The 24,646-nt window shown below is 42.1% G+C and overlaps 1 protein-coding gene across 2 annotated transcripts; it reads right to left on the bottom strand.

Moving 5' to 3' along the window:
* Window positions 1-929: 929 nt before the first annotated feature.
* On the bottom strand, window positions 930-21,745 carry ptbp1a (polypyrimidine tract binding protein 1a). Of its 2 annotated transcripts, none has more exons than XM_061896275.1 (16): window positions 21,671-21,745; window positions 17,489-17,542; window positions 16,372-16,402; window positions 12,037-12,097; window positions 11,665-11,837; window positions 11,385-11,531; window positions 11,105-11,278; window positions 10,880-10,990; window positions 9,406-9,586; window positions 9,261-9,335; window positions 8,980-9,137; window positions 7,745-7,778; window positions 6,712-6,804; window positions 3,350-3,566; window positions 3,183-3,263; window positions 930-3,102 (listed from the first exon to the last, which is right to left on the bottom strand). In XM_061896275.1, the coding sequence occupies exons 1-16, from the start codon at window positions 21,733-21,735 to the stop codon at window positions 2,970-2,972; spliced, it is 1,788 nt and encodes a 595-aa protein (XP_061752259.1). In that variant the 5' UTR covers window positions 21,736-21,745; the 3' UTR covers window positions 930-2,969. The 2 variants fall into 2 exon arrangements, with proteins under 2 accessions (XP_061752259.1, XP_061752258.1); XM_061896274.1 differs by having other exon boundaries at window positions 9,243-9,335.
* Between the last annotated feature and the right edge of the window lie 2,901 nt (window positions 21,746-24,646).

Below are 24,646 nucleotides of genomic sequence, written 5' to 3' on the forward strand. Positions count from 1 at the left end.
ACTAATACATCACTAAACAAACATAATAAAAGCACCAACAGTTGTACTGTAACAAGAAATTGTTTACAGTAACACAAAGACGCCAAGCAGGTTGTTGGATTTTTAAAGGTCATTGTTAAAAAACTAATGGAATCAGAATCAATGTTTTTAATTTTTTTTAACCTATTCTAGGCTCCAATTACTTCAAAATATTGCACATTTTAGTGTTTACTTGATCAAAATTAAAGTCTTACTTGACAAAAGTGCATTCAAAAAAAAAAAAACTCATTAAAAAAGTTAATATAATTGCCAGATTCATCTGAAGTTGTTGGAATTAAAGCATTAAAAGTGAAAAAAATTACACACGAGTGGGGCCCCCAAAACATGGTGATTTTTTTTTGTTTGAAACCCACTCAATTTTTTTTTTTTTTTATCAAAAAGCTATGAATTATTGACCTATTCAAAGTTCAGATCACTTTAAATCAGATTTTCTGCTTATTCGGTAAAAATGTTTTCTATGGCATACAACAAAATGTACGTTTGTACAAACATCTGAAGTTGATCTGATGATTTAAGAAAAAAATATATATATATATGAACATAAGACTTTTATAATTGAGACCCTTTCAACGTTTACCAAACCTTAACACTTTTAAGGGTTTAAAAAACATCCAAATATTGTGCAGTTGGAAAAAAAAAATGGCCCTCAGTGGAAAAATTTTGGACACCCCTTGACTTAAGGACTTAATTTTTGCAAAATCCATAAGGTGAATTTGTCATGAAGTGCAGAATACCTGCAGTCCCCGTTTAAAAGATGAGTAGAGCCAGAAATGTAGCAAGACTTAACAAAAAATAAAAAGGTAGTAAACGGGATGGGAAATGTTACAAGATGTTAACCAGTGTCAGGTCCACAGGAAAAAGGAGAGACAGAGGAACCAAATAAGGCCAGATAAAAGAAAGAACAAACTAAAGATTTATTGAAGGCAGCAGAAGATGCAGAGACAAGAACAGGATGGCAGGGGTACGGGCAACATAAGGAGACACATTTGTGTTCATACCACTTTCAATGTCGCTGTTAGGAGAAAAAAAAATAAAAGAAAAAAAAGACTTGTTTGGATAGCTCCGGTGGAGCTTTTTATCTTTTTTTAATATTGTATTGTTTTATCAAAATATACATGTTTGAACGTAAAGTCTTTATAATCCAAATGATTGTGTGGTACAAAAACATGAATATATACAACCAGCAGCCCCCGAGTTGTACAACAAGCCCCGTATAAAAAGGACAAACCTAAAAGCTCTAAACAAACTAAACAATGTAAGCGACTACACTTTGTGGGAATGGTGAGCGGGTTCCGAATCTAGCGTCGGGTTTTTTCCTCGCACCACAGTGTACGTGTCTTTGAGGCAATCAAGGACGCGTTCAGGTCGTGGAATGTGTGTAAGCGGGGGAGGAAACAAACTTAAGAAATCCCAACACTACAAAACCGCAGAAGGTCCTTTGGTCCTCAACAACAACAACAACAACATCAATAACCGTCTGTAGCTACATGAAGCTTTTTCTTAAACCATGCATAATAATCGTCTTTTTTAGAAAAATAGAGAGCGGACACCCGCCCGCTCCGGGACTATACAGTGGTCCAAGGCTGTGGAGAAGCGTGCGGGAGGCACTGAGAGGAATGTGACGTTTTTCTTAAGACTCGCGTGACACTTGAGGGGTTCGCAAAGGGAGGGGACAAAGTGCACGAGAAATTAAACTAAATAAATGATTCGAACTGACAAATGCCTCCCAGCTGCCCTCTCACAGGTAGGATTTACCTGAGCTTGGTGGTAAAACTAAATCTTAGGTGTGTGTGGGGGAACAACACCCGACGAAATAGGTAAACAAACTGGGTGGGGTCAAGGCACTGTGGTTTAACCAAACAGGCCACTACTAACAGATACGTTCAGAAGAGATAAATGCTAACATAAAAAAGATAAATGAATATATGTGTCCACATATAAATGAATATAAGGATGGTTAAATGAGACCTGCAGGTAGGTCAAAGGGCGCTGTGAATGTGAGTGGCTCTTACGCCTAAGAGCATGTTAGGCCTCTATCATGACTTACATTCAGAACTTTCTGCATACACATTATTCGTATTTAGACTAGATCTTTTACCACTTTCACTAAAGGGGGGGAGAAATGAATTTTTTGACAGAAGCCAGATTGCTTAAGGCGTGTGGCTGGGAAAGGAGGCGTAAGGCACGAGACTGTAGTAGATAATAGTTATGCTTCTTCAACTCAAGAGTACTACAGCATAGTGGTACATATCCCTTGAAGCAAATCGGTGAGCAGTATCTATTTTAAAAGTAAAAGAGGAATTTCTTTCGTGGTCCGGGTAGTGAAAAAAAATACAAATAATAATTAGCCTCCGAAGGCACACGGAATGCAGAAGTGTGTCTGGTATGTATAGATGGTGTCTTCAGGCCATTTTGGTCTTCTAAGTGACAGCTCATTAGCGCAAATGTGTCCTGTTTTATTGCAGACTGTTGCTCCGCCTTCACAACAGCTCGTTTGGGTGCCAAAGAGCTGGTTTAACCGCCCTTGGGTCCTCGTTCATATTTGTGCTTACATCAGCGCCCGTGTGTTTGTTGGACATATATTCTAAACATAAAAGCCTTAAAAACAGTTTTCTTGTAAAGAAGCGTGTCCCTAAATAACTTAGCAGGTTTTCTGACTGGTATACAAAATAGTTTGTCCATTACCTTAACACCCAAGCACCATTCTACCTGACTGACACCTAAAGAAATTGGGATAGTTTTTGTTATACCATATAAAAGTGATTAAAAAAAAAACAAAAAAAACTGAGCGTAATGGAGAATTAAACATTGTAGAAGTATGAGCAACTTTCTGCAAGGAAACAGTCACGAGCGTGTCATTTTCACCGAATGAGAGCGGGGGAAAGGTCGCAATCAAACAGTAAACCTCGAGAGGGAGACAAAAAAGGCACTCAGATGGTGGACTTGGAGAAGGACACGCGAAGGTGGTGGTTCTCCCCCAGATCGTGGTTGTGGAACTCGATCAGGCACTCGATGGCCTCCTCCACCGAGGCCATCTGGATCAAGGCCATCTTGCGATCGTTTCTGTGTGAGGGGGAGAAAAGGGCTGATGCTTAATACTTAACCTTGGAAGATAAAAATAAATCCTAAGAAAGAAAACTTACTGAAAGAACTTGAAGGCTTTGACTGTGGCTCCTGAGCTGGTAAAAAGCCTCTTGAGGTCTTCTTCCTCCACCACAGACGGCCTACATGACGAGTTATGTGGCATTTGTCGTCATCTGCACAATACATGAAACATTCGCATTTGTAGAATAAAAACAAGAAAACTCACGGTATGTTGGAGAGGTGGAGCGTCGCGGAGGGCGGGAAGATATTGGAGTAATTTTTGGAGCCGGGCTTCTTGAAGCGATGCAGTGGGGAGTTGCTAAAGTCCTTGGTCAGGCCCTGGTCCTCCTGGCCCTCTCGCGGCAGCTGGACCGTGGTGTGTTTGGACACCGTCACACGGATGGCCCTGCCGTGAAGCCGCTGGCCGTTGAGGTGACTTATGGCTAAGGAAACGACACGAGCATGTTAGATGAGTGTTTGGAGCTTTGCAGGTTGCGAGCCAGACGGCGTTACCTAGTGGGAAAGTTGTGGAATTGCAGTTTTATAATCAACAATCCAGTTGTGTTTCAGTCCAAGAACCCCAGCGAAAACACAATGGACAAAGTGACTATTTTTTTAAACCCCAAATGCAAATGCCTAATGCTGACATTAGGACTTGTCTTGTCAAAGCATTCGCAACTTTGAGACAGCACCCTCTGCTGGATTTTAAGCTGCAGCACTCTTTTTCTCATCCACACGCAAACAGAACTTTTGGAGAACTGCTGCTTCAGTGTTTAGGTGGGGAAAAGTAACCTATTTAGCAACAAAAACATTGACGTGCGGGTGTTAATTTGATAGCTTAAAAAGTAGCAATCACTGACCAAAAGCCCAGGAAACAATATTTGTTTTAATCGCACATGCGTGATATAACAAAGATAATGTTACAAGTTACTGTACATGTAATAGCACAATATTGATTAACAGAGGCTTTTTCAGGCTACTGATTGCCCAAAATGCACACAATAGGCAGTAAATTTTGTTTTCGTAATAACATTTTTCAACGCCACACTTATGTGGATGAAAATTAATTCAAGTGGGGTAAATACCGTATTTTTCGGACTATAAGTCGCAGTTTTTTTTCCACAGTTTGGCCGGGGGTGCGACATATATTATGGAGCGACTTATGTGTCAAATTATTAACACATTACCGTAAAATATAAAATAATATTATTTATCTCATTCGCGGAAGAGACGAAGAAAATGTCAGCAATCGTCACACACACGTCAGTCAACCAATAAGAATTCGGCGGAGGAGGGTCATGGCAGAAGTGTATTGTGGGTCATGGAATGCTAACTGCTACAGCTATTAAAATGATAAATAAATAATGGATAATAAAAATGGATCATTTCATTGTTGGCGGTAGGGCTGGGCGATATATCGATATAAACAACATATCGCAGGTTTGTCTCTGTGAAATATAGAAAATGACTATATCGTAATATTCGATTATATGTTCTTACGCAGTTGCTTTTAGCTGCGGGCATTACACTACTGGCGTTTCTCACTCCTTCTCGTCAGTTCTTTTCACAAAGACGTAAAACAAATCGCGACCGGGAAGGCGCTAGCAAAGGACAAAAAGTTGATTTCCTGGCAAAAATGTACTTTTGACGGATTAAACTAAGCGTGGACACGTACCGTAGGCGACCAGCGCTGCACTAGAAGAAGAGAAAAGGGGGTGTGGCCGCCTGAGCGTCGCAGTGAAAGCAGACCGGAGAACAATTCTCACAATAACTAAAATAAAATGCCATGTCTGATATCAAAACATACTTTGGGAGAATTATTGACAATGAGTTATTTTATTGTTAAATTAACAAGATTAACAGCAAAAAGGTAACTTATCATGTAAAGCAAAAGGACTGGAGCTTTTGCAGTAGTAATTACTATCTATTTCACTAACAATATTTTTAAACGCTTAATACTGGCATCATGTGTATACATTTTATCTGCTGATTTAGTTCTATTAAAAATAAATAAATAAAAAAGGGCCAATATGATGTATGTCACAATGCCAAATATCAGCGGCAGTAATCGACCCGGCCGATAATCGGTCGATCTGTAATTTGAACAGGAATCTGCGGCTATGCAAGGAGTGAATGCCCAACCTCAGAAAGACGGGATAAAATACTCTAATTAAAAGGCTAGGGGAAAAAAATATATTCATATTAGGGGTGGGCAAGTTAATGCGTTAATTATGAGTTAACTCATCAATTTATTAACGCCGACAATTATTTTATCGCACATTTGCGTATGTTGTTTACATGCTTTTATTTTGTTAACGTCTTTTCTTGACAAGATGGCGTGGAGGGGCTCTTGGTAAAGATGGAACATTTGGCAAAAATACCGGACAATTCTGCAAATTTCATGGCTGGCTTACAGCGTGGTCACTCCGGGATCACTTACGACCGCCAGACAATTCTGGATGTGGATAGATCGGGCCGTTTTGGACTGAATGAGGCGTGCTTGCTAGACCGGCTAGCTAGCATGGGAATACTTTGCCGGCTACATCCAGCGGCCTGTGAAGCAGCGGAGTATATGTGTTGTCTGTCTATTTATGAATAATGCAGACCAGGAGTGTTGGCTGAGTTCTTAACGTTTACTTTCAGAGCGTGCATATCACAACATACAAGATGCCGTCATGGCGACACAACCTATACCGGGCTACCGCGTCACTCCTGTTGCATGCTGGGTAGGGTAGTTCTTTTATTCCCAGGCTCATAACATCACAATATAGTACCATGTATATGATGTGTTCAGTTTATCAAAGCACCAAGCAAACAATCGGAAAATTCCCATCATATCAATTCCTAGATATGGTCATAATTATTTTAAGTGCACTACGCAGAATAAACACAACATTATTAATATTGCTACTACGGATAATTTGATCAAGAAATTCCCTAAAACAGCCCACTACCTATAATAAAAGTTTTTTAAACATAAAATCCCTGATTAAAAAAAATGTTTCTGCTGTTACCTCAGAAATTGCCTCTTCGGATCTTATGATTGCGGCTCAGAGATTTGTATGTAGATTATATTTATTTTCCATAACAAACAGGATAACTTAAATACCCTGGCAGTGGCAATAAGCCTAAATGTTTGAATTGACATTTTTTGAGTTGATTTTCATAAAATATGCTGTTTAACTGCTACTGTTTAACAAGGACTGATTTAAATTGTGTTTGCACAACAAATGTTTTGGCGCTTTTGTTCATGTGGGAGAATATTCCAATAAAGGTGCACTACACACTACTTTTGAATTCATTATTGGGCTTTGCGTATACAATGCAGTTAATCGTGATTAATCGGAGAAATAGTGCGATTAACTTCAATCAAAATTTTTAATCGTTGCCCAGCCCTAATTCATATATATTTTCATTATTAGTTATTAACTCTCACAGCTTTTTCGTATGAAATGCCTTACAAGTAATCCAGTTTTTAAGGGGGTTTTCTGGGGCCATAGTAAAACCACCTTGTTCTGCGATTTAAACAATCCCGATGAAATCATTCTGGCACCAAGCGTTAGCACACGATGAAAAAGTGTTAGCTACCTAGCTGAGCCTGGGTGCCATCAGACATCTGGATCAGCGCATTTTCCTTTTTATTGAACAGGATCTTGACTCTCATCACGTCGCCATACACACCTGGAGGAAAAGAGCATGGTGTCAGATGCGGAGGAGTGCAGGGTTTAGTTGTTTTGTTAACTAATTGTCTCTCACACAACCAATCACAGCAGAAAACGATTGAGATCTCAGAGCCTTTCTATCAAATCCGCTAGCGAATAAACCCGAGCTTGATTGAGGCGATTCTAAATTGGTGCTGGTGTTGAATCTCAAAGACTAACCCGAAACAGTACGCAAGTAGTTAAGTCATCTACTTTTGTTAAGAAAGGATAGTTGCAAAAACACAAATAGTTATGCTTTGAAAAGTTCAGATCAAAAGGGAAAAAGGATAATGAAAAAAGCGGTAGTTTAATTGTTTGCTAGCGTAAAGTTGATTTGTGTACAATTGGGGAATCGAGTAAAATCATGCAGGAATAAACTCCACATGCATAAACCAACACAAAAGGAAGGGGGTAAGTCACTGCACAAAAATCGAAAGCTGCAGCATATGATTTTGTCTGCGTTGTTTCATTGCCACCTTGGGAAGTTCTACACATCGCCCATTTTCAAAAAAATCTAAACAATCCGTAAACCATTTAACTAAAAACACCAACTTGTCTTGACAGTGCGTGGTGCTTTGGAACCTGCCACATTTCTTAAGTAGGAGTTTTACCACTATGGAGAGCTGTTCTTTTGAGGATAAACAAGAACATATTTCTCAAATACTGAAAAATCTGATAAATGCTGCTGTTCTGTGCAGCGCTCTTAGCCTCCATAAACCAAAACAGATAACACGCGCACACACGCAAACACACACACAAATCTCCAAAATAAAGCTAGCAACCCCTTTTATGCCCACCTAGCCTGATGCTAAGCCATCAGTGGTTTAAATAAACAAAGCCAACAACATGAGACAAGACATGCCCACCTTTCCAGGTAACAGTAGTAATAAAAAAAAGGAGATGAAAGGATGATAACGTACCGAAAAGAATAAAGAGGCAGTGTGGCGTAACGCTCTTTAGAGACAGCAGGGGGAGCAGCGGGCCAAAAGGGGGAGGTAGAGGTAACAGGGGAAAATAGGCGGAGTGGAGGACAGTGGAGTGGAGTCGGGACATGTCCGCAGGCCACAGGCAGCGAGGTCCGCAGGAAGGCCACAGTACCATGGTGGAAGGAGAGGCATGAGGCACGGAGAGAATAATGGAGGACAAGGAGGAGGGAGTTGATGTGGTGGTGATGAGCAGTGATTGTGGACGTTGGGGCAAAAAAAAAATAGGGAGGTGTCAATTAGTCATTTTTGTGGGTGGTTTCCAAATTGGGGGACAATGGCCATGGGAGATAAAGGGTGGGTGGGTGGGTGGTTGTAGCAGAAAAAACAGGGGAGGACAGAGGGGAACAATTGGTCGTGGGGCGTGCGGTCAGTTGGCAAGAGTACAGGTGGGGCGGGGTGGGGTGGGGGTTTAAAACAAAAAAAGGAGGGGGGGGGGGGAGAGAGAGAGAGAGAGAAAAAGGAAGTAAAAAAAAAACAAGGTCAGTATACACAAAGAATGTAGTGCTTCAGACAGTAGAACTGGCTAAATTAAAATGCACTGTCACTATGGGAACACTAGAAGAAACAGAAGAGAAAAAAAAAAGATTAACAATGAAATACAGAAAAAGGCAGAGACAATATGTACTTTGGAGTTACAAACTACGTTAAAGGTTAAATTTACATGTTTTGAACTATGCTATGAAGTTACCCTTCAATTATTCATGTCCCAACCCCCGTAAGGTAATGACAAGACTAAACACGAGTGACTGATAACATTGCTGCAAATTAGAATAAGAAAAAAGTCATATTGTCTCTCCAAACAACTCAAGAATGATTTCATACTTATGGACAAAAAATGAAGACATGGAATGGCAAGTGTATTACAAAAAAAAAAAAAAAAAAAAAAAAAGAAGTTAGTGTATTGAATAAACTTAAAAATTCACAGTGAGCAAAGTGGCAGGTCAGAAGATGCAGCAGGTTTGGTCAAACAGAAGTCCTGAAAGAAGTGCTTTGGACTAGATGGCACACAAATACAAATTAGAAAAAATCCGAAACAGTTATGGCGTTCTTCAGGCAGTCTCATCACGGCCACGTGGGGGCGACACTGGACCTGTCTAATACTACTTTCTAACCTGTGCAAACAGAGTGGGGCTGTACTGCTTTTAAAAAGTCTAGCCAGTGTTACTGACCTCAGGGTTCAGATTGCTGACCAACAGAACGCTGTGCCCCCCTGCAGCAGCGAGGCCGGCCAGGCTGAGGCGACTGGCGGCGGCCGCTGCTGCTGCCATGCCTCCGTGCCCAACACCCAGAGATGCCAGGGCGCCGGGAATACCAGGCATTGCAAGACCTAAAAGAACAATTAGAGATTTTTTCACATAAAATTATCACTGCAAGTGTCACTTAATACAGAGCCAACAATGTTGCGATACACATTTGAACAGATTCTCCTTACGGAATGAAGGGCACAGACCTGCCTGCTGGATGGCAAAGGCTGGGGGGAATGCATGAGCGCCACCATATGGAGATGCAGAGATTAAACCTGGTGCTGTGGTCGTGAAAGGAAATCAGTGTTTACGTGACTTGAGTAACACACTGAAAAACATACACAATCTTACCAAATGCAGCAGCTGCCATGGTTTGGTGGTCAAGGGTGGGCTGAGAATCTGCAGTGGGGAGGTCGGGGCGTGTGTAGTCCCTGCTTTTGTCGTTGTTGTACTTCACATTCAGGCTGGTGAGCTTGGAATAGCTGATTCTCAGGGTGCAACAAGCGTTGTAGATGTTCTGACCGTCCAAAGACTGACAAAAAGCAGAGGGTTTTGCGTGAAAACTATAAACAAGTACTGTATATTCCGGATTATAAGGCGCACCGTCAATGAATGGCCTATTTTAAAACTTTGTTCATATTTATAAGGTGCACCGCATTATAAGGGGCATAGAATAGACGCTACAGTAGAGGCCGGGGTTACGTTATGCATCCATTAGATGGAGCAGCGCTAAAGGGAATGTCAACAAAACAGTCAGATAGGTCAGTCAAACTTTATGAATAGATTACAAACGAGCGTTCTGACAACTCTGTTCACTCCCAAAATGAATAAACAGCTGTTTTAGCACCAAGAAGCACCGCCTTTAAATTAATTGATGTTAAGTTTGCTTGGTAGCGCTGTTGCCTTCATTCGAACAGTGATTGTACTTCTACTTGCTGCTCTCTGTTCAACAACCCTCTGAGTTTGTTTAGTCTCCTTTACTTGGCGCAGGTCATCTTGTTGCTTCCTCCACTTCCGCACCATTGATTCCTTAATGTTAATTTCTCTGGCTTCTTCTCTATTCCCGTGTTCTACTGCGTGACTGATCGCCTTGAGTTTAAACTCGGTGTCGTAAGCGTGTCTCTTAATAGGAGCCATTTCGGGGTCTTTACATAAACACACAAATGGAAATGAAACGGCACGCCTCGTGCAGTCATATATCCCACCATGCACCCCGCGGTTCTTCTACGGGGGAAAATGAAGTCGGCGGCTGCTTCCCGTAGTTGCGAGACCTGTTTTGGCTCAATGTTGGTCCATATTCAAGACGCACTGTCAGCTTTTGAGAAAATTTGAGGTTTTTCGGTGCGCTCTATATATTGCGGAAAATACGGTATGTTGTGCTGGACATTTTTTTTCTCGACTACTACTTGGTTTATGCTTCTGTATTGAGGCGCTTGTTTATGTTACATAGGATAGCCCCTGGCCCATTAACCCCTATTGCGATCTAAACGATTTAACATCTGTCAATGTTATGATTGGTGGGCTTTAAAGCACATTTCCTGTGTGTATACAGCCCGCCATAATGAACGCCTTGCCTTCTCTGTGAATTTCAGCTCAGCATTTGTAATGACAGTTACACACGGATTAGCGCTAATAACACTGTATCTTTGCAATTGCCATTGTTCGTAAAAAAGCTTAAGTGTGTCATTGTAGCTCACGGAGTTGACTCGATGCAAGCTACGCGCAGAGCCTGGACACAGGACTCAGAAATAATCATACCAACATCAGAAGCGACGTCGTAGTGATTGCACAAGCATAAACCAAGCTTTGGTCGCATCACTCTTACCAGTTTAGAGTGATAGGCCGTCATGGCGTCAGCATACTGGATGAGAGCCTGAAACTGGTTGTTCTTTGTGAAAGTGATGATCTTCAGCACCGTACCAAACTTGGAAAATATCTGAGGCAATGCAAAAGTAGGAACAGCGGGTTAAAGACCGACGTGCATTTATGGTTTGTGTTGAAACTTCCATCAAAAGCAGACTTGATCTGTAATGTAAAACTCTGACTGTACCTGGTGCAGAACCTCCAGGGTGACTGGGTAGAAGAGGTTCTCTACAATAACTCTGAGAACAGGGCTTTGAGCTGTAGCGCCTGCGAGGCCGCCTGCATCTGAAGATATGGCCATGCCGCCTCCAATGGCGCCTCCGTGTAGTGCGTTGACCGCCTGCAGAGCTGCCTGGGCACGCTGGGGAGGGAGACAAGGCCGACAGACAAAAACTTCTTAGCGTACTTTCAGGCACAAACAAGTTCTAAATTAAACATGAAGAGCAAGGAGCATTCGGAGGCCTCACCACTTGGTTGGGGGAGTTGTCAGTCTTGAGCTCTTTGTGGGTGGAGTACTGCATATAAATGGGGTGGTTTCTGATGATAGGGGTGACAGATGAGTAGTAGCTCACCATGGTTTGAGCACACTCCTCACTGTTCAGCTCCAAGAAAGCCTGTGAGGCAGAACAAAAAAAAACACGTTCTTATCTTACACTAAAATCTACTTTAATATAAGCCTGTAACATTAAATTTAACGGAAAGAAAAAAAGATTAAGATTCTCCTGCAAGCAAGAACCTGGTCCCTACCTGGTTTTTCCCTTTCAGCATCAGCAGATTGGTGACTTTACCAAAGGGTAACCCCAGCCCAATGACCTCAGCCTCGTTTATGTCGCTGGGCAGCTTGCGTACGTGCACCACGCGTGACGGAACACTGGGGCTGCGAATCTCACCCTTGAATTTTTTGCTGTCGTTGCCATTGGCTGCGAGGGAAAACAGAGGAAGATACAATCAGGGGAGTGAAAGGCATTGCTTACCCGTTCCTGAATAATGGATTGATCGCCATGGCAACACATAACACAGGCAAGACGAGCGCTCAAATGAGGCAGTGGGGGAAGAGAGAGAGAGAGAGGGGAGGGGAAAGAAAAGAAAAAAAAACATCCTTCCATGGCACCTCCCTACCTGAGTTCATGATATAGGGCCCGTTGGTCATGCAGGAAGAAAAGAGTTCGTCAGATCCCCTCTGCAGAGAAAGAAAACAAAAAGGCTCACTTTAAATGGATCAGCCAATGAATGCAGCGAAGGGCAGGTGGGGAGCACAGTGCTCATGTTACGGCCAGCATTGTGTGGCGAAGCAGGGCGTAACACAAGTCTTGAAAACATGCTTTAGAAAGAAACACGACCCCCCCCAAAAACCGGTAACAATGAGAAGACTTCTGCTTGTCATCAGATACTAGGTTACTACAGTTTGTGTGTTCTAACAGGAAGCTACACCCGCGACAGGAGACAAGAATGCCGGTGAATACCACAGATGACAATTTTGAAAACCACCACCAATGCGGTTTGTCCAGAGCATATTTACATAAACTACAGCATTTAAGTCAACAGTTACGCCTTAGCTTAAGGAGCACCATCAGTCACTCAAAAGCACCCACTCAGGTAGATAACATAAACAGTGGGACCATCTGGACTGGAAGGATAGTGGAGATTCCCCCCCGCCATACAATGGCGTCCACATGGCTGGGCTTTAATGAAGTACAGCAGTCACAAGAAGTGGCTCAGTGGACTATAAGCTCTACAACGGGCGGGGGGGGGAGGGCCCACAATGAAGGTCCTGTTCCGGATAAAACTAGGGTCATTGTTGCACGACAGAGCGCAAGCATATGGAACCCCTTAGGACTCTCTGGGATTTGAAGAGCCATGCAAGAGTTTTAAAAAGAACCTGTCATGCAGGTTTATGAGCATTCCTCCCCAAACTTGTGAAGCTGACTGGGAGTTTTGGATCCACGCAACTCTTGTATTATTCATTATCTCTACAACAAGAGAAACAACAGTCCACCCTTACAGTGTAAACAATTGCAAACAAACCAAAGGCTGTGAGGCCACCACTCAGGGACTCATTGGAACATTGTACATTGAAGGCGATATCAACAAAGGCGTTGGTCAAAACACTGAAAACTGGTCATGAGAAATTGAGGACCTGGCAGTCAATCGCTCAACAGGAACAGAAGACAGGAAGAGAGCAAGACCAAGCCTGCTTCCTGGGCTCTGTTAACTCCCTCCATGGGACTTGATGATTACTGCTTTATGGTTAGTTTCCCCTCCTCCTCCTCTTCTTTTTCTTCTTCTTCTACTTCCTCATTCTAATAATAGCCACAGGGCGTGTTTAAAAAATAAAACAAAAACTTAAAATGGCGCTTTGAGTAAATGCATTATGGAGGGTAGGTTTTCAGACACAGATATACTGCATGTACTAAATTTGTATGTACTTTTTTGATCGTTCTTAAAGCTCAGAGCGCTGACAGAATAATGACCACCTTCAGTAATCATGATGCATGATCACTTCCCCAACATGTGCAGCTTCCTCTCGCAGCAAAAAGTAACTCAAAATGGAATGTACACGAGGTTTTTTTTTTTTTTACTGTTTCATAAACACGACACCTGGCTTATGTTTAAATACAAAAAAAAAACCCATCTGCATCTGATTAGCAAACAATGGTTAGCATTTGGCGGCAGTTAGTAAAAAAAATTAAAATAATAATCTAGAAGTAGCACGCAGGTACAGGCATGTTTTTTTCCATGAACTGCCATTGAGGGGAATGGGATAGGGGGCAGGGTGTCTCACTGGGGGTGGGAGGAGATAGGGGGGGTGCTGGAATGTGACCGCGGAATGCCAGACGCTCTGCCCAGACGAATAATTATAAGATTCCAGCAAAGCAGAGAGCTGCAGTAGTGAGATTTAAAGCACACTAAAACCTCTTTAAAAAGGTAGCTTTAAAAAAAACAGTATGGTTTGAACCTGGAGCACCAATTCCTGTTGAAAAACAGGTTAGGCTGAAAGGAAAGGGGGTGCGGCTTGTGTCTGCAAGGGTGTGTACCTGGGAGCTTGTTTAAACAGACAAAGACCTTTAGTCAAGGAATGGCTGTGGAACCATAGTCGGACCTGAAATTGTCTGAAATCGCTCACATTTCTACCCCGAGTGATCTTCCAAGCAACAATGGATACTACAAGTCAGTTTTTAATGATACAATTGACAACACTTACATGTGGGACTTTCCACTGCACAGGAGCACCCAAAATTAACTACAAACTATGTTTCCAAACAGCCACAAGGCCGACGAGCCACACCTCACACTTCATGGACACGAGACCAACTACTTGCTTTCTTGGGAGAAGAAGCCGCCATGTACTGACCACCAAGGCCATGAATTATGAATCACCTTTTTGTTTACATTTCCGAAGTTTAAATGTTGAGCTGCAAATGGGAAACTTTACTTTGGTATGGATGGAATACAATAGAATAGAATGCTTTATATACGGTCACTAAACAGAAAGACAAAGATTTAAAAAAGCTCATTCTCTGGCAAAGACATGCAAAGGAAAACAGAAAAAAATAAGGAAATAGATCGAAAAAATAGTGCAAATAGATAAATAAGTGCATTTTTGGAGTTAATGCACATTCCATGATATAAATATTTCACTGACTAAATGGTTCACAGTAATGAGTGGATATTGGACAATGAGGGTTAAATAGATATTTATGAGACACTTATTTGAGCATCATAAATCATGTATGCAGATTTTAAACAGGTCAAGTCAAATTAAAAACATGTTTTCCTAATAATCAATTTTACAAAAATGGTGTACTTAGTTAAAGATCAAGCAAACCTTACCCTTTAGCTACAAACGACAAGTACCCTAAACAATTTCAACATGTAACATACGACTACAGTTGTATTAGTGACTAGAGTGAACTTCTACTGTATCTTCTACTGTGCTTCTATGATCAATTCAATGAATATCATCCACTATCATTCCCATGGTTGGAAAAAAAAAAGTTATGTCAATCTCTAGCTATAAGCTAATACTAGCAAGTAAGACTGGATGCTTTTTTTAGTTGGCTCTTACGGGGTTCACTGTAGCATTCGCTACGCCAACTAGTGGTGGAAAGGCTCGTAACTCATAAGTTTTGCTCGCAACCTAAAGCCTAAAAAATTGTCCAAGAGATAGCTTGTATCATGAAAAAGTCAAACTGGAGAACTTGTAACCCGAGGCACCATTTCCTTTAGGATATAATTAAGAAAGTTATTTTGAAGGGTCAGAGCAATAATAATTATGTTCTAATTTATGGTAGCAGGATTTACAACATGCCAGGGCAAACATTTTTTCTTCAAACCAAACTATCCCATTAAAGACATGTTTTAACTTTGGTTTAGGTCAGTAATTATGAAGATCTTGAGGAGCATAAGGCAGCATATAGCGTGGTGTTAGTATAGTTACTTCTAACATGCTTCTAATAAAGCTACATTCTAAGTTTACACTTGTACAAGTCAATGTTTGAAAATGACACTTTGGGTTGTGAATTGTTCCATGCTTGCAGATCTTCAACAATGTCAGGATAGCAAATTTTTTTTTTTAAATCTTTAAGACAAATTCTGACTAAAATATATTTTTTTGATACATATGATAGGTCTGGGCGATAAAACAATATATCACACAAAACATTTGATAATAAATCTATATCAATATGAATCTATAAATACATTTTTTCGGCGGAAGAAACAAAGTGTCAACGCAAGGTTGGTTGCATGAACAAAGGCAGTCGCTCTCTGGTAACCGAGCAACGAAGAGTTTGGTTGTGTCATTTTCTAGCCTTGTGGTTGATTCTTTGCATGGAGAGAGAAGAGAAACTGAAAACGAGTGCTGCAGAGAGCTAAGAAATTATCAATGAAACCGGAAAAGTCCCCTATTTTGGATTTTTTTCCAACCAATCGTAGTTAGATCAATGGGGTCTGTAAATTATGCAAAGCGCTCATCCCACAAAGACCGGTAATCCCACACCACCTTGGCGTGCTCACCTTAGACCACAAATGTAACTTCCTGGCACTAAACACGGATTCTCTGTTTACATTTTCACACTTTGCACCATTTTCTTACAGTTTATATCCAGAGAAAGGTTACATTGGAAATAAAAAATGTTTACAATAATGTATTTTTCTCCAGATCCTTATTTTCCATCAACATAATACATCAATAATTATCAAAAGACACCGAAATCCGACACGGATATCGTGATAACAGTTTTTGGCCGTGTTGTCCAGCCCTAGTATACAAAGACTATGACGAAAAAAGAGGAACATTTCGATGCGGAAGTGCTATTTTAACGGGAAATTAATGTCTAAAAATGAAGATTTCCGCATTTATGGAAATTTCACATGGCTGCATTTTAATGAAATCGCACCCTGTTGTGTGAGAAGAGGTACAAAGACAAAAAACACTCAAAATTGTAAGCTTACCTTTGTGCCAACTGATATGTCATGGACACTCCTGGGAAAGAAGCACAATGGTGTCAGTTAAAATGGCAATTCTATCAAAGTGTATAAAGGTACATCCTTTTTCCAGACTGCTTAAGTATTTACAAACAACTGTGTGGGGGCTGCACGATTAATCGACATTGAGGTTTTAATTAGTGTGATAAATAGCCCTAAGAGACTGGGTTTTTAATTTTTTCGATAAATAACCGTAAGAGGCTGAGGCATGTTTATTTAACAGCATAATCAACTGAATGCAGTGGGCCCGCTTTTCAGTCAGTCATTCACAAACTTTGTTGGTGGGCAGAGAACGAGACCGCCTACTTTATACACACACAGGAAGCACGTACGGACAACTCCCCTACTCCCCAGTGAGAGGTGCTGCGAAGTACGGTAATAAAATATTGGGCGAAAGTATATATTATTACCAAGCATTACCCATTGTGGGAATATGTCAGCTTTAACTCGAGTGGGTAATATACGATCATAAAAAAAATAATGAACAAGCAAGAATGCTGTGATGGCAACAAACAAAAGACAACAGCCGACCTGAATTTTCCACTGGGAAAATAGTTGCACTTTAAGATCCATCCATTTTAATATTTAAGTCACTTTTTTTGCTAACAGTAATTAGAGCCCATTTCATTTTTTTGTTCAAGCTATATGTATTTACCTTCCAATTCCAGTACAATGGTAAACAATTCTACAGTCATAAGGGAAAAGTGCAAATCCTTTTAAATGGTTACTTGTAGTGTATCATAATTACAATAGAAATAACTGTACAGTTTTTATCATTTATTTATTCAGTTTAAGAGCAGACAAAAGCTCAGAGTCTGTCTGCGTAAAGCCAAATATTTTAAAGTAAATTATTCCACATTATCCTGTGTGGCACATTGGGACAAGAATGTGTTGACAGTCTAAAAGTGACTAGTCTTCCTTCACTTGTTAATTTCAGTTTTATACCTTTAAATGTATTAAATACAAAAATCGCATTTTTGGAAAAATTGCAATTAAGTATTTTTCTCAAAATCGTGCAGCCCTACAACTGGGGGGAAACTTGAGTCATTTTCACATGATATTTGATAATAAAACAAATCCTTACTCAATTTCAGGGACGTAGCCGGATCCCAGAGGGTACAAGTCAGCGTCTAGGCGGCTGTAAGGTTGGAAAATTAAGAGAAAATGATTAGAGAGAGGCTTTGGGCAAACTTTGACATCAAATCCACATCGAAAAAGAAATTGGTCAGCGAGGAAATTAAAACGTTTCAAACTACAGAAATCATTCACTGTCGACCAAACAGAGGGGGAGATGAGGTGAAAACAAGGAGCATTCTTTGGGAAATTTGCCTATCGTTCACAATCATTATGAGAAACAAAAACATGTATTTTTCGAGGAGACGGGGGCGGGGGGTGTCAAAGATTCTTTGATGTAGCCTTCAAAGGCCTCCAACACTTCGTACACACACGGCAAGTATATATATATATTTTGAAGTAAGGCATGGGAAAAACAATATGTAACATGTGCAATGTTTACAATATTTTGTTAATTTGAATCATTGCCGGAACTAATTCCTCTTTACATTTATTTCCATTTCCAAAGCAGCACACTTCTGACTTCTCTGGCAACAAATATGTCTCCTACTTCCGGGTACAAAGGCATGTGTGTGTTGTAATCATGACAGATTCGCCAACACACAAATATTTCAAAACCTTCTGGAATTCCATATGGACGATGAACTGCTGTTTATGGAAGCCAGCACGAAGGAAGAGTGAGACGTTGGAGCAGACAGAAGCTGAGACAGTGACTCGAAACTGCAAAATGTGGAATTGAAGCCATGGTATTTCCACATAAATGGAGTGCTTACCCAGATAGGAGAAAAAAAAACATACCGGGCTTGCTGGACCAAACAAACACCGGTCGAGTGAGTTACAATTTATATTGATCATGATTCATGCAACACATCATGACTTTACAGATACCGTAACGATTGTTCAAGTATTACTGTCAGTACAGATTCCATCGAGTAAGTTACAATTTATATTGATTATGATTCATGCAACACTCCATGATTTTACAGATATATATATTGTTCATGTACTACAGTTAGTACAAATTCAAACGCATTTTGTGTTGACGTAGAAGCTACCTTATATTTCGACATAAATGGAGTGCTTACCAAGATACAAAAAAAAACATGTCCCCGGCTAGCTGGACCAAACAGACGACTGTCCATCGAGTGAGTTACAATTTATATTGATCATGATTCATGCAACACTCATGACTTTACAGATACCGTAACGATTGTTTATGTATTTCAGTCAGTACAGATCAGGGTCCTATCGCGGTGTTTGTGATTTACAACGCTCAAACGCGTTTTGTGTTGAGGTAGAAGCTAGCTTATTGCTTTCCGTAGGTAGTTTTACGGCCAATACCGTCGATGTGTAACAAGGCTAGAAAAAGAGGGTTCGCTCTTACAATAATGTCGCTGCAGTTTGGTTATTAAAGTATTGTTGACGGTTTTGGAAGGCATTTTTAGAATTGATTGTTGCCTATTCGCTGCATTGTAAGCCACCAACGAGACGATTTGTACATTTTAAAATTCATTCATTCATTTTTTACCGCTTATTCCCTTCGGAGTCGCGGGGGGCGCTGGTGCCTATCTCAGCTACAATCGGGCGGAAGGCGGTGTACACCCTGGACAAGTTGCTACCTCATCGCAGGGCCAACACAGATAGACAGCATTCACACACTAGGGCCAATTTAGTGTTGCCAATCAACCTATCCCCTGGTGCATGTCTCTGGAGGTGGGGGAAGCCGGAGTACCCGGTGGGAACCCACGCATTCAATCAATCAATCAATCAATGTTTATTTATATAGCCATAAATCACAAGTGTCCCAAGGGGCTGCACAAATCACAACGACATCCTTGGTAGAGCCCACATAAGGGCAAGGATAAACTCACCCCAGTGGGACCTCGACAATGATGACTATGAGAAACCTTGGAGAAGACCGCATATGTGCCCCCCCCCCACCAGGGTACCGAACGCAATGGATGTTGAGCGGATCTAACATGATATTGTGAAAGTCCAATCCATAGTGGATCTAACATAACCGTGAGAATCCAGACCAAAGTGGACCCAATAAAGTAGATAATATAGCAATCACGGGGAGAACATGCAAACTCAACACAGAAAGATCCCGAGCCTGGGATTGAACCCTGACTACTCAGGACCTTCGTATTGTGAGGCAGACACACTAACCCAGGGGTCACCAATGCGTTGCCCGCGGGCACCAGGTAGCCCGTAAGGACCAGATGAGTCGCCCGCTGGCCTGTTCTAAAAATAACTCAAATAGCAGCACTTACCAGTGAGCTGCCTCTATTTTTTAAATTGTATTTATTTACCCCTGCCCTAATGTTTTCACAAATCAATCAATCAATGTTTACTTATATAGCCCTAAATCACTAGTGTCTCAAAGGGCTGCACAAACCACTACGACATCCTCGGTAGGCCCACATAAGGGCAAGGAAAACTCACACCCAGTGCGACGTCGGTGACAATGATGACTATGAGAACCTTGGAGAGGAGGAAAGCAATGGATGTCGAGCGGGTCTAACATGATACTGTGAAAGTTCAATCCATAATTTTGTACCAACTGTAATCTTTTAATGCTAGACATGGGGAGACCCGAAAATAATACGTTACAGTAATCGAGACGAGACGTAACAAACGCATGGATAATGATCTCAGCGTCTTTAGTGGACAGAATGGAGCGAATTTTAGCGATATTACGGAGATGAAAGAAGGCCGTTTTAGTAACGCTTTTAATGTGTGACTCAAAGGAGAGAGTTGGGTCAAAGATAACACCCAGATTCTTTACCGAGTCGCCTTGTTTAATTGTTTGGTTGTCAAATGTTAGAGTTGTATTATTAAATAGAGGTCGGTGTCTAGCAGGACCGATAATCAGCATTTCCGTTTTTTTGGCGTTGAGTTGCAAAACGTTAGCGGACATCCATTGTTTTAATTTCATTAAGACACGTCTCCAGCTGACTACAATCCGGCGTGTTGGTCAGCTTTAGGGGCATGTAGAGTTGGGTGTCATCAGCATAACAGTGAAAGCTAACACCGTATTTGCGTATGATGTCACCTAGCGGCACAAAGATAAAATAAGACGTATTTTGGTTCGTTTAACAGTTAAAACTAATTTACATTATTGCAATCAGTTGATAAAACATTGTCCTTTACAATTATCAAAGCTTTTTTTTATTTTAAAACTACTCTGCTAGCATGTCAGCAGACTGGGGTAGATCCTGCTGAAATCTATGTATTGAATGAATACAGAATCCTTTTGAATCGGAAAAATATCGTTATTGAATCGAGAATAGAAAAAAATCGATCCAAGAGTGATATTGAATCGAATCGTGGGACACCCAAAGATTCGCAGCCCTAGTAAATTGAGCAAATTGGCTATTACTAGCCAATTTAAGTGTGTATCAAACTGGTAGCCCTTGGCATTAATTAGTACACAAGAATCAATCAATGTTTACTTATATAGCCCTAAATCACTTGTGTCTCAAAGGGCTCCACAAACCACTACGACATCCTCGGTAGGCCCACATAAGGGCAAGGAAAAATTCAAACCCAGTGGGACGTTGGTTTCAAAAAGGTTGCTGACCCCTGCACTAACCCCTGTACCACCATGTTAAAATAGCAACAAAAAAAAAACCTTTTGTCTTCCGGTCTCTCTAAAGGATTGCGAATGATAGGCAAAATTCCCCCAAAAGTGCAGTTCCCCTTTAAAAAAACGCGTCTTCGTCATAAAGTCATCTTAAGTCTGCTTTGATATTGCAAGGAGTTCAAAACGCGCTGATTAAAGACAGGTTGGTGCAACATGGCCCTCGGTGACAAACATCAAGGCGGAAATGAGACACGTTGCTTTAGCTCCGCTTACTACCTAACACTTCTTACTCCCCCACAACCTCCTTTAACTCCTCTCACCCGCATTCGCCGACTTTTGAACGGCGTCTTTTAAATAAATGTACTTTCCAACAAAAAAGAAAAAAGCGTCCCTCGGCGTAAACTTGACGGATGCTAACAGGCTAGCCCCGCCGTGCTAACTGTTGCATGTCCAACACATACGCGCCAAAAAAAAAAAAAAAAAGTAATTCAAGTCCAACTTTTGCGGTCAAACGCGCGACGGACATACAAATGGCAACGAGTGGCCGCCATAAAAGTGAGTTTGCGGTGTAAATGGAGTGTGTAGGCAGTCTGGTAGTGAACTCACCCGTCCATTGCACAAGACAACAACTGCAGGTCTGAGGCGGAGGTGGGGCGGCACACTTGCTTCATTTTCTTACAAAATGGCTGAACGCGCGGAGGCGACCGCTGATTGGTCCGCTCACTGGCGTCGGCGGGGCTTGAGGGCTCAGCGGTACGCCATTGGTCGAGCTGGCCGTCAATTTGCAGTGGAGGCGGGAGGTTAATAAAAAAATAACAAGGCCACTCACCGGTCAAAACATTAGGCACACCTGCACAATGTTATGGAAGCCACACAAAAATAAATAAATACCCCAATGAGGTCATGAAAATGCGATAAAGAGTCACAATTATTAGATCATAAGTCAAAATCATGCAATAAAACAAAAATGTTTTTATTTTTGTATTTATCAATCATCAATTAATTAATGATAAATGGGGATAGGTTGATTGGCAACACTAAATGGTCCCTAGTGTGTGAATGTTGTCTGTCTATCTGTGTTGGCCCTGCGATGAGGTGGCGACTTGTCCAGGGTGTACCCCGCCTTCCGCCCGATTGTAGCTGAGATAGGCGCCAGCACCCCCCGTGACCCCGAAAGGGAATAAGCGGTAGGAAATGGATGGATGGATGGGTTGAACTTGTATAGCGCTTTTCTACCTTCAAGGTACTCAAAGCGCGTTGACACTTCATCCACATTTACCCATTCACACACACATTCACACACTGATGGAGGGAGCTGCCATGCAAGGCGCCAACCAGCACCCATCAGGAGCAAGGGTGAAGTGTCTTGCTCAGGACACAACGGATGTGACGAGGTTGGTACTAGGTGGGGATTGAACCAGGGACCCTCGGGTTGCCACTCCGTCCCTAATGATAAATGGGTTGTACTTGTGTAGCACTTTTCTACCTTCAAGGTACTCAAAGCGCGTTGACACTACTTCCACATTTACCCATTCACACACTGATGGAGGGAGCTGCCATGCAAGGTGCTAACCAGCACCCATCAGGAGCAAGGGTGAAGTGTTTTGGTCAGGACACAACGGAATTGATGAGGTTGGTTTTAGGTGGGATTTGAACCAGGGACCCTCGGGTTGCGCACGGCCACTCTACCACTGCGCCACGAATGATAAATGGGTTGTACTTGTATAGCGCTTTTCTACCTTCAAGGTACTCAGAGCGCTTTGACAATACTTCCACATTTACCCATTCACACACACATTCACACATTGATGGAGGGAGCTGCCATGCAAGGCGCCAACCAGCACCCATCAGGAGCAAGGGTGAAGTGTCTTGCTCAGGACACAACGGAATTGATGAGGTTGGTTTTAGGTGGGGATTGAACCAGGGACCCTCGGGTTGCCACTCCGTCCCTAATGATAAATGGGTTGTACTTGTGTAGCACTTTTCTACCTTCAAGGTACTCAAAGCGCGTTGACACTACTTCCACATTTACCCATTCACACACTGATGGAGGGAGCTGCCATGCAAGGTGCTAACCAGCACCCATCAGGAGCAAGGGTGAAGTGTTTTGGTCAGGACACAACGGAATTGATGAGGTTGGTTTTAGGTGGGATTTGAACCAGGGACCCTCGGGTTGCGCACGGCCACTCTACCACTGCGCCACGAATGATAAATGGGTTGTACTTGTATAGCACTTTTCTACCTTCAAGGTACTCAAAGCGCTTTGACACTACTTCCACATTTACCCATTCACACATATTCACACACTGATGGAGGGAGCTGCCATGCAAGGCGCTAACCAGCACCCATCAGGAGCAAGGGTGAAGTGTTTTGGTCAGGACACAACGGAATTGATGAGGTTGGTTTTAGGTGGGGATTGAACCAGGGACCCTCGGGTTGCCACTCCGTCCCTAATGATAAATGGGTTGTACTTGTATAGCGCTTTTCTACCTTCAAGGTACTCAAAGCGCTTTGACACTACTTCCACATTCACCCATTCACACACACATTCACACACTGATGGAGGGAGCTGCCATGCAAGGCGCTAACTAGCACCAATCAGGAGCAAGGGTGAAGTGTCTTGGTCAGGACAAAACAGACTTGATGAGGTTGGTTTTAGGTGGGGATTGAACCCCACTCTACCACTGCGCCACGCCGTCCCTAATGATAAATGGGTTGTACTTGTATAGTGCTTTTCTACCTTCAAGGTACTCAAAGCGCTTTGACACTACTTCCACATTTACCCATTCACACACACATTCACACACTGATGGAGGGAGCTGCCATGCAAGGCGCCAACCAGCACCCATCAGGAGCAAGGGTGAAGTGTCTTGCTCAGGACACAACGGAATTGATGAGGTTGGTTTTAGGTGGGATTTGAACCAGGGACCCTCGGGTTGCGCATGGCCACTCTTCCACTGCGCCACGCCGTCCCTAATGATAGATGGGTTGTACTTGTGTAGCGCTTTTCTACCTTCAAGGTACTCAAAGCGCTTTGACACTACTTCCACATTCACACACACATTCACACACTGACGGAGGGAGCTGCCATGCAAGGCGCTAACCAGCACCCATCAGGAGCAAGGGTGAAGTGTCTTGCTCAGGACACAACGGATGTGACGAGCTTGGTACTAGGTGGGATTTGAACCAGGGACCCTCGGGTTGCCACTCCGTCCCTAATGATAAATGGGTTGTACTTGTGTAGCACTTTTCTACCTTCAAGGTACTCAAAGCCCTTTGACACTACTTCCACATTCACACACACATTCACACACTGATGGAGGGAGCTGCCATGCAAGGTGCTAACCAGCACCCATCAGGAGCAAGGGTGAAGTGTTTTGGTCAGGACACAACGGAATTGATGAGGTTGGTTTTAGGTGGGGATTGAACCAGGGACCCTCGGGTTGCCACTCCGTCCCTAATGATAAATGTGTTGTACTTGTATAGCGCTTTTCTACCTTCAAGGTACTCAAAGCGCTTTGACACTACTTCCACATTTACACATTCACACACACATTCACACACTGATGGAGGGAGCTGCCA

This window comes from Nerophis ophidion, linkage group LG03 (genome assembly GCF_033978795.1).
Source record: "Nerophis ophidion isolate RoL-2023_Sa linkage group LG03, RoL_Noph_v1.0, whole genome shotgun sequence".
NCBI classification, from domain to species: Eukaryota; Metazoa; Chordata; class Actinopteri; order Syngnathiformes; family Syngnathidae; genus Nerophis; species Nerophis ophidion.

Coding starts and splice junctions, on each gene's coding strand:
- ptbp1a (XM_061896274.1), bottom strand. CDS start 21,735: ATGAAGCAAGTGTGCCGCCCCACCTCCGCCTCAGACCTGCAGTTGTTG. Junction 11,532..11,664: donor TGCTGAAAGGGAAAAACCAG/GTAGGGACCAGG, acceptor TCTGCCTCACAG/GCTTTCTTGGAGCTGAACAG. Junction 6,805..7,744: donor CTGCCTCTTTATTCTTTTCG/GTACGTTATCAT, acceptor CTTTTCCTCCAG/GTGTGTATGGCGACGTGATG.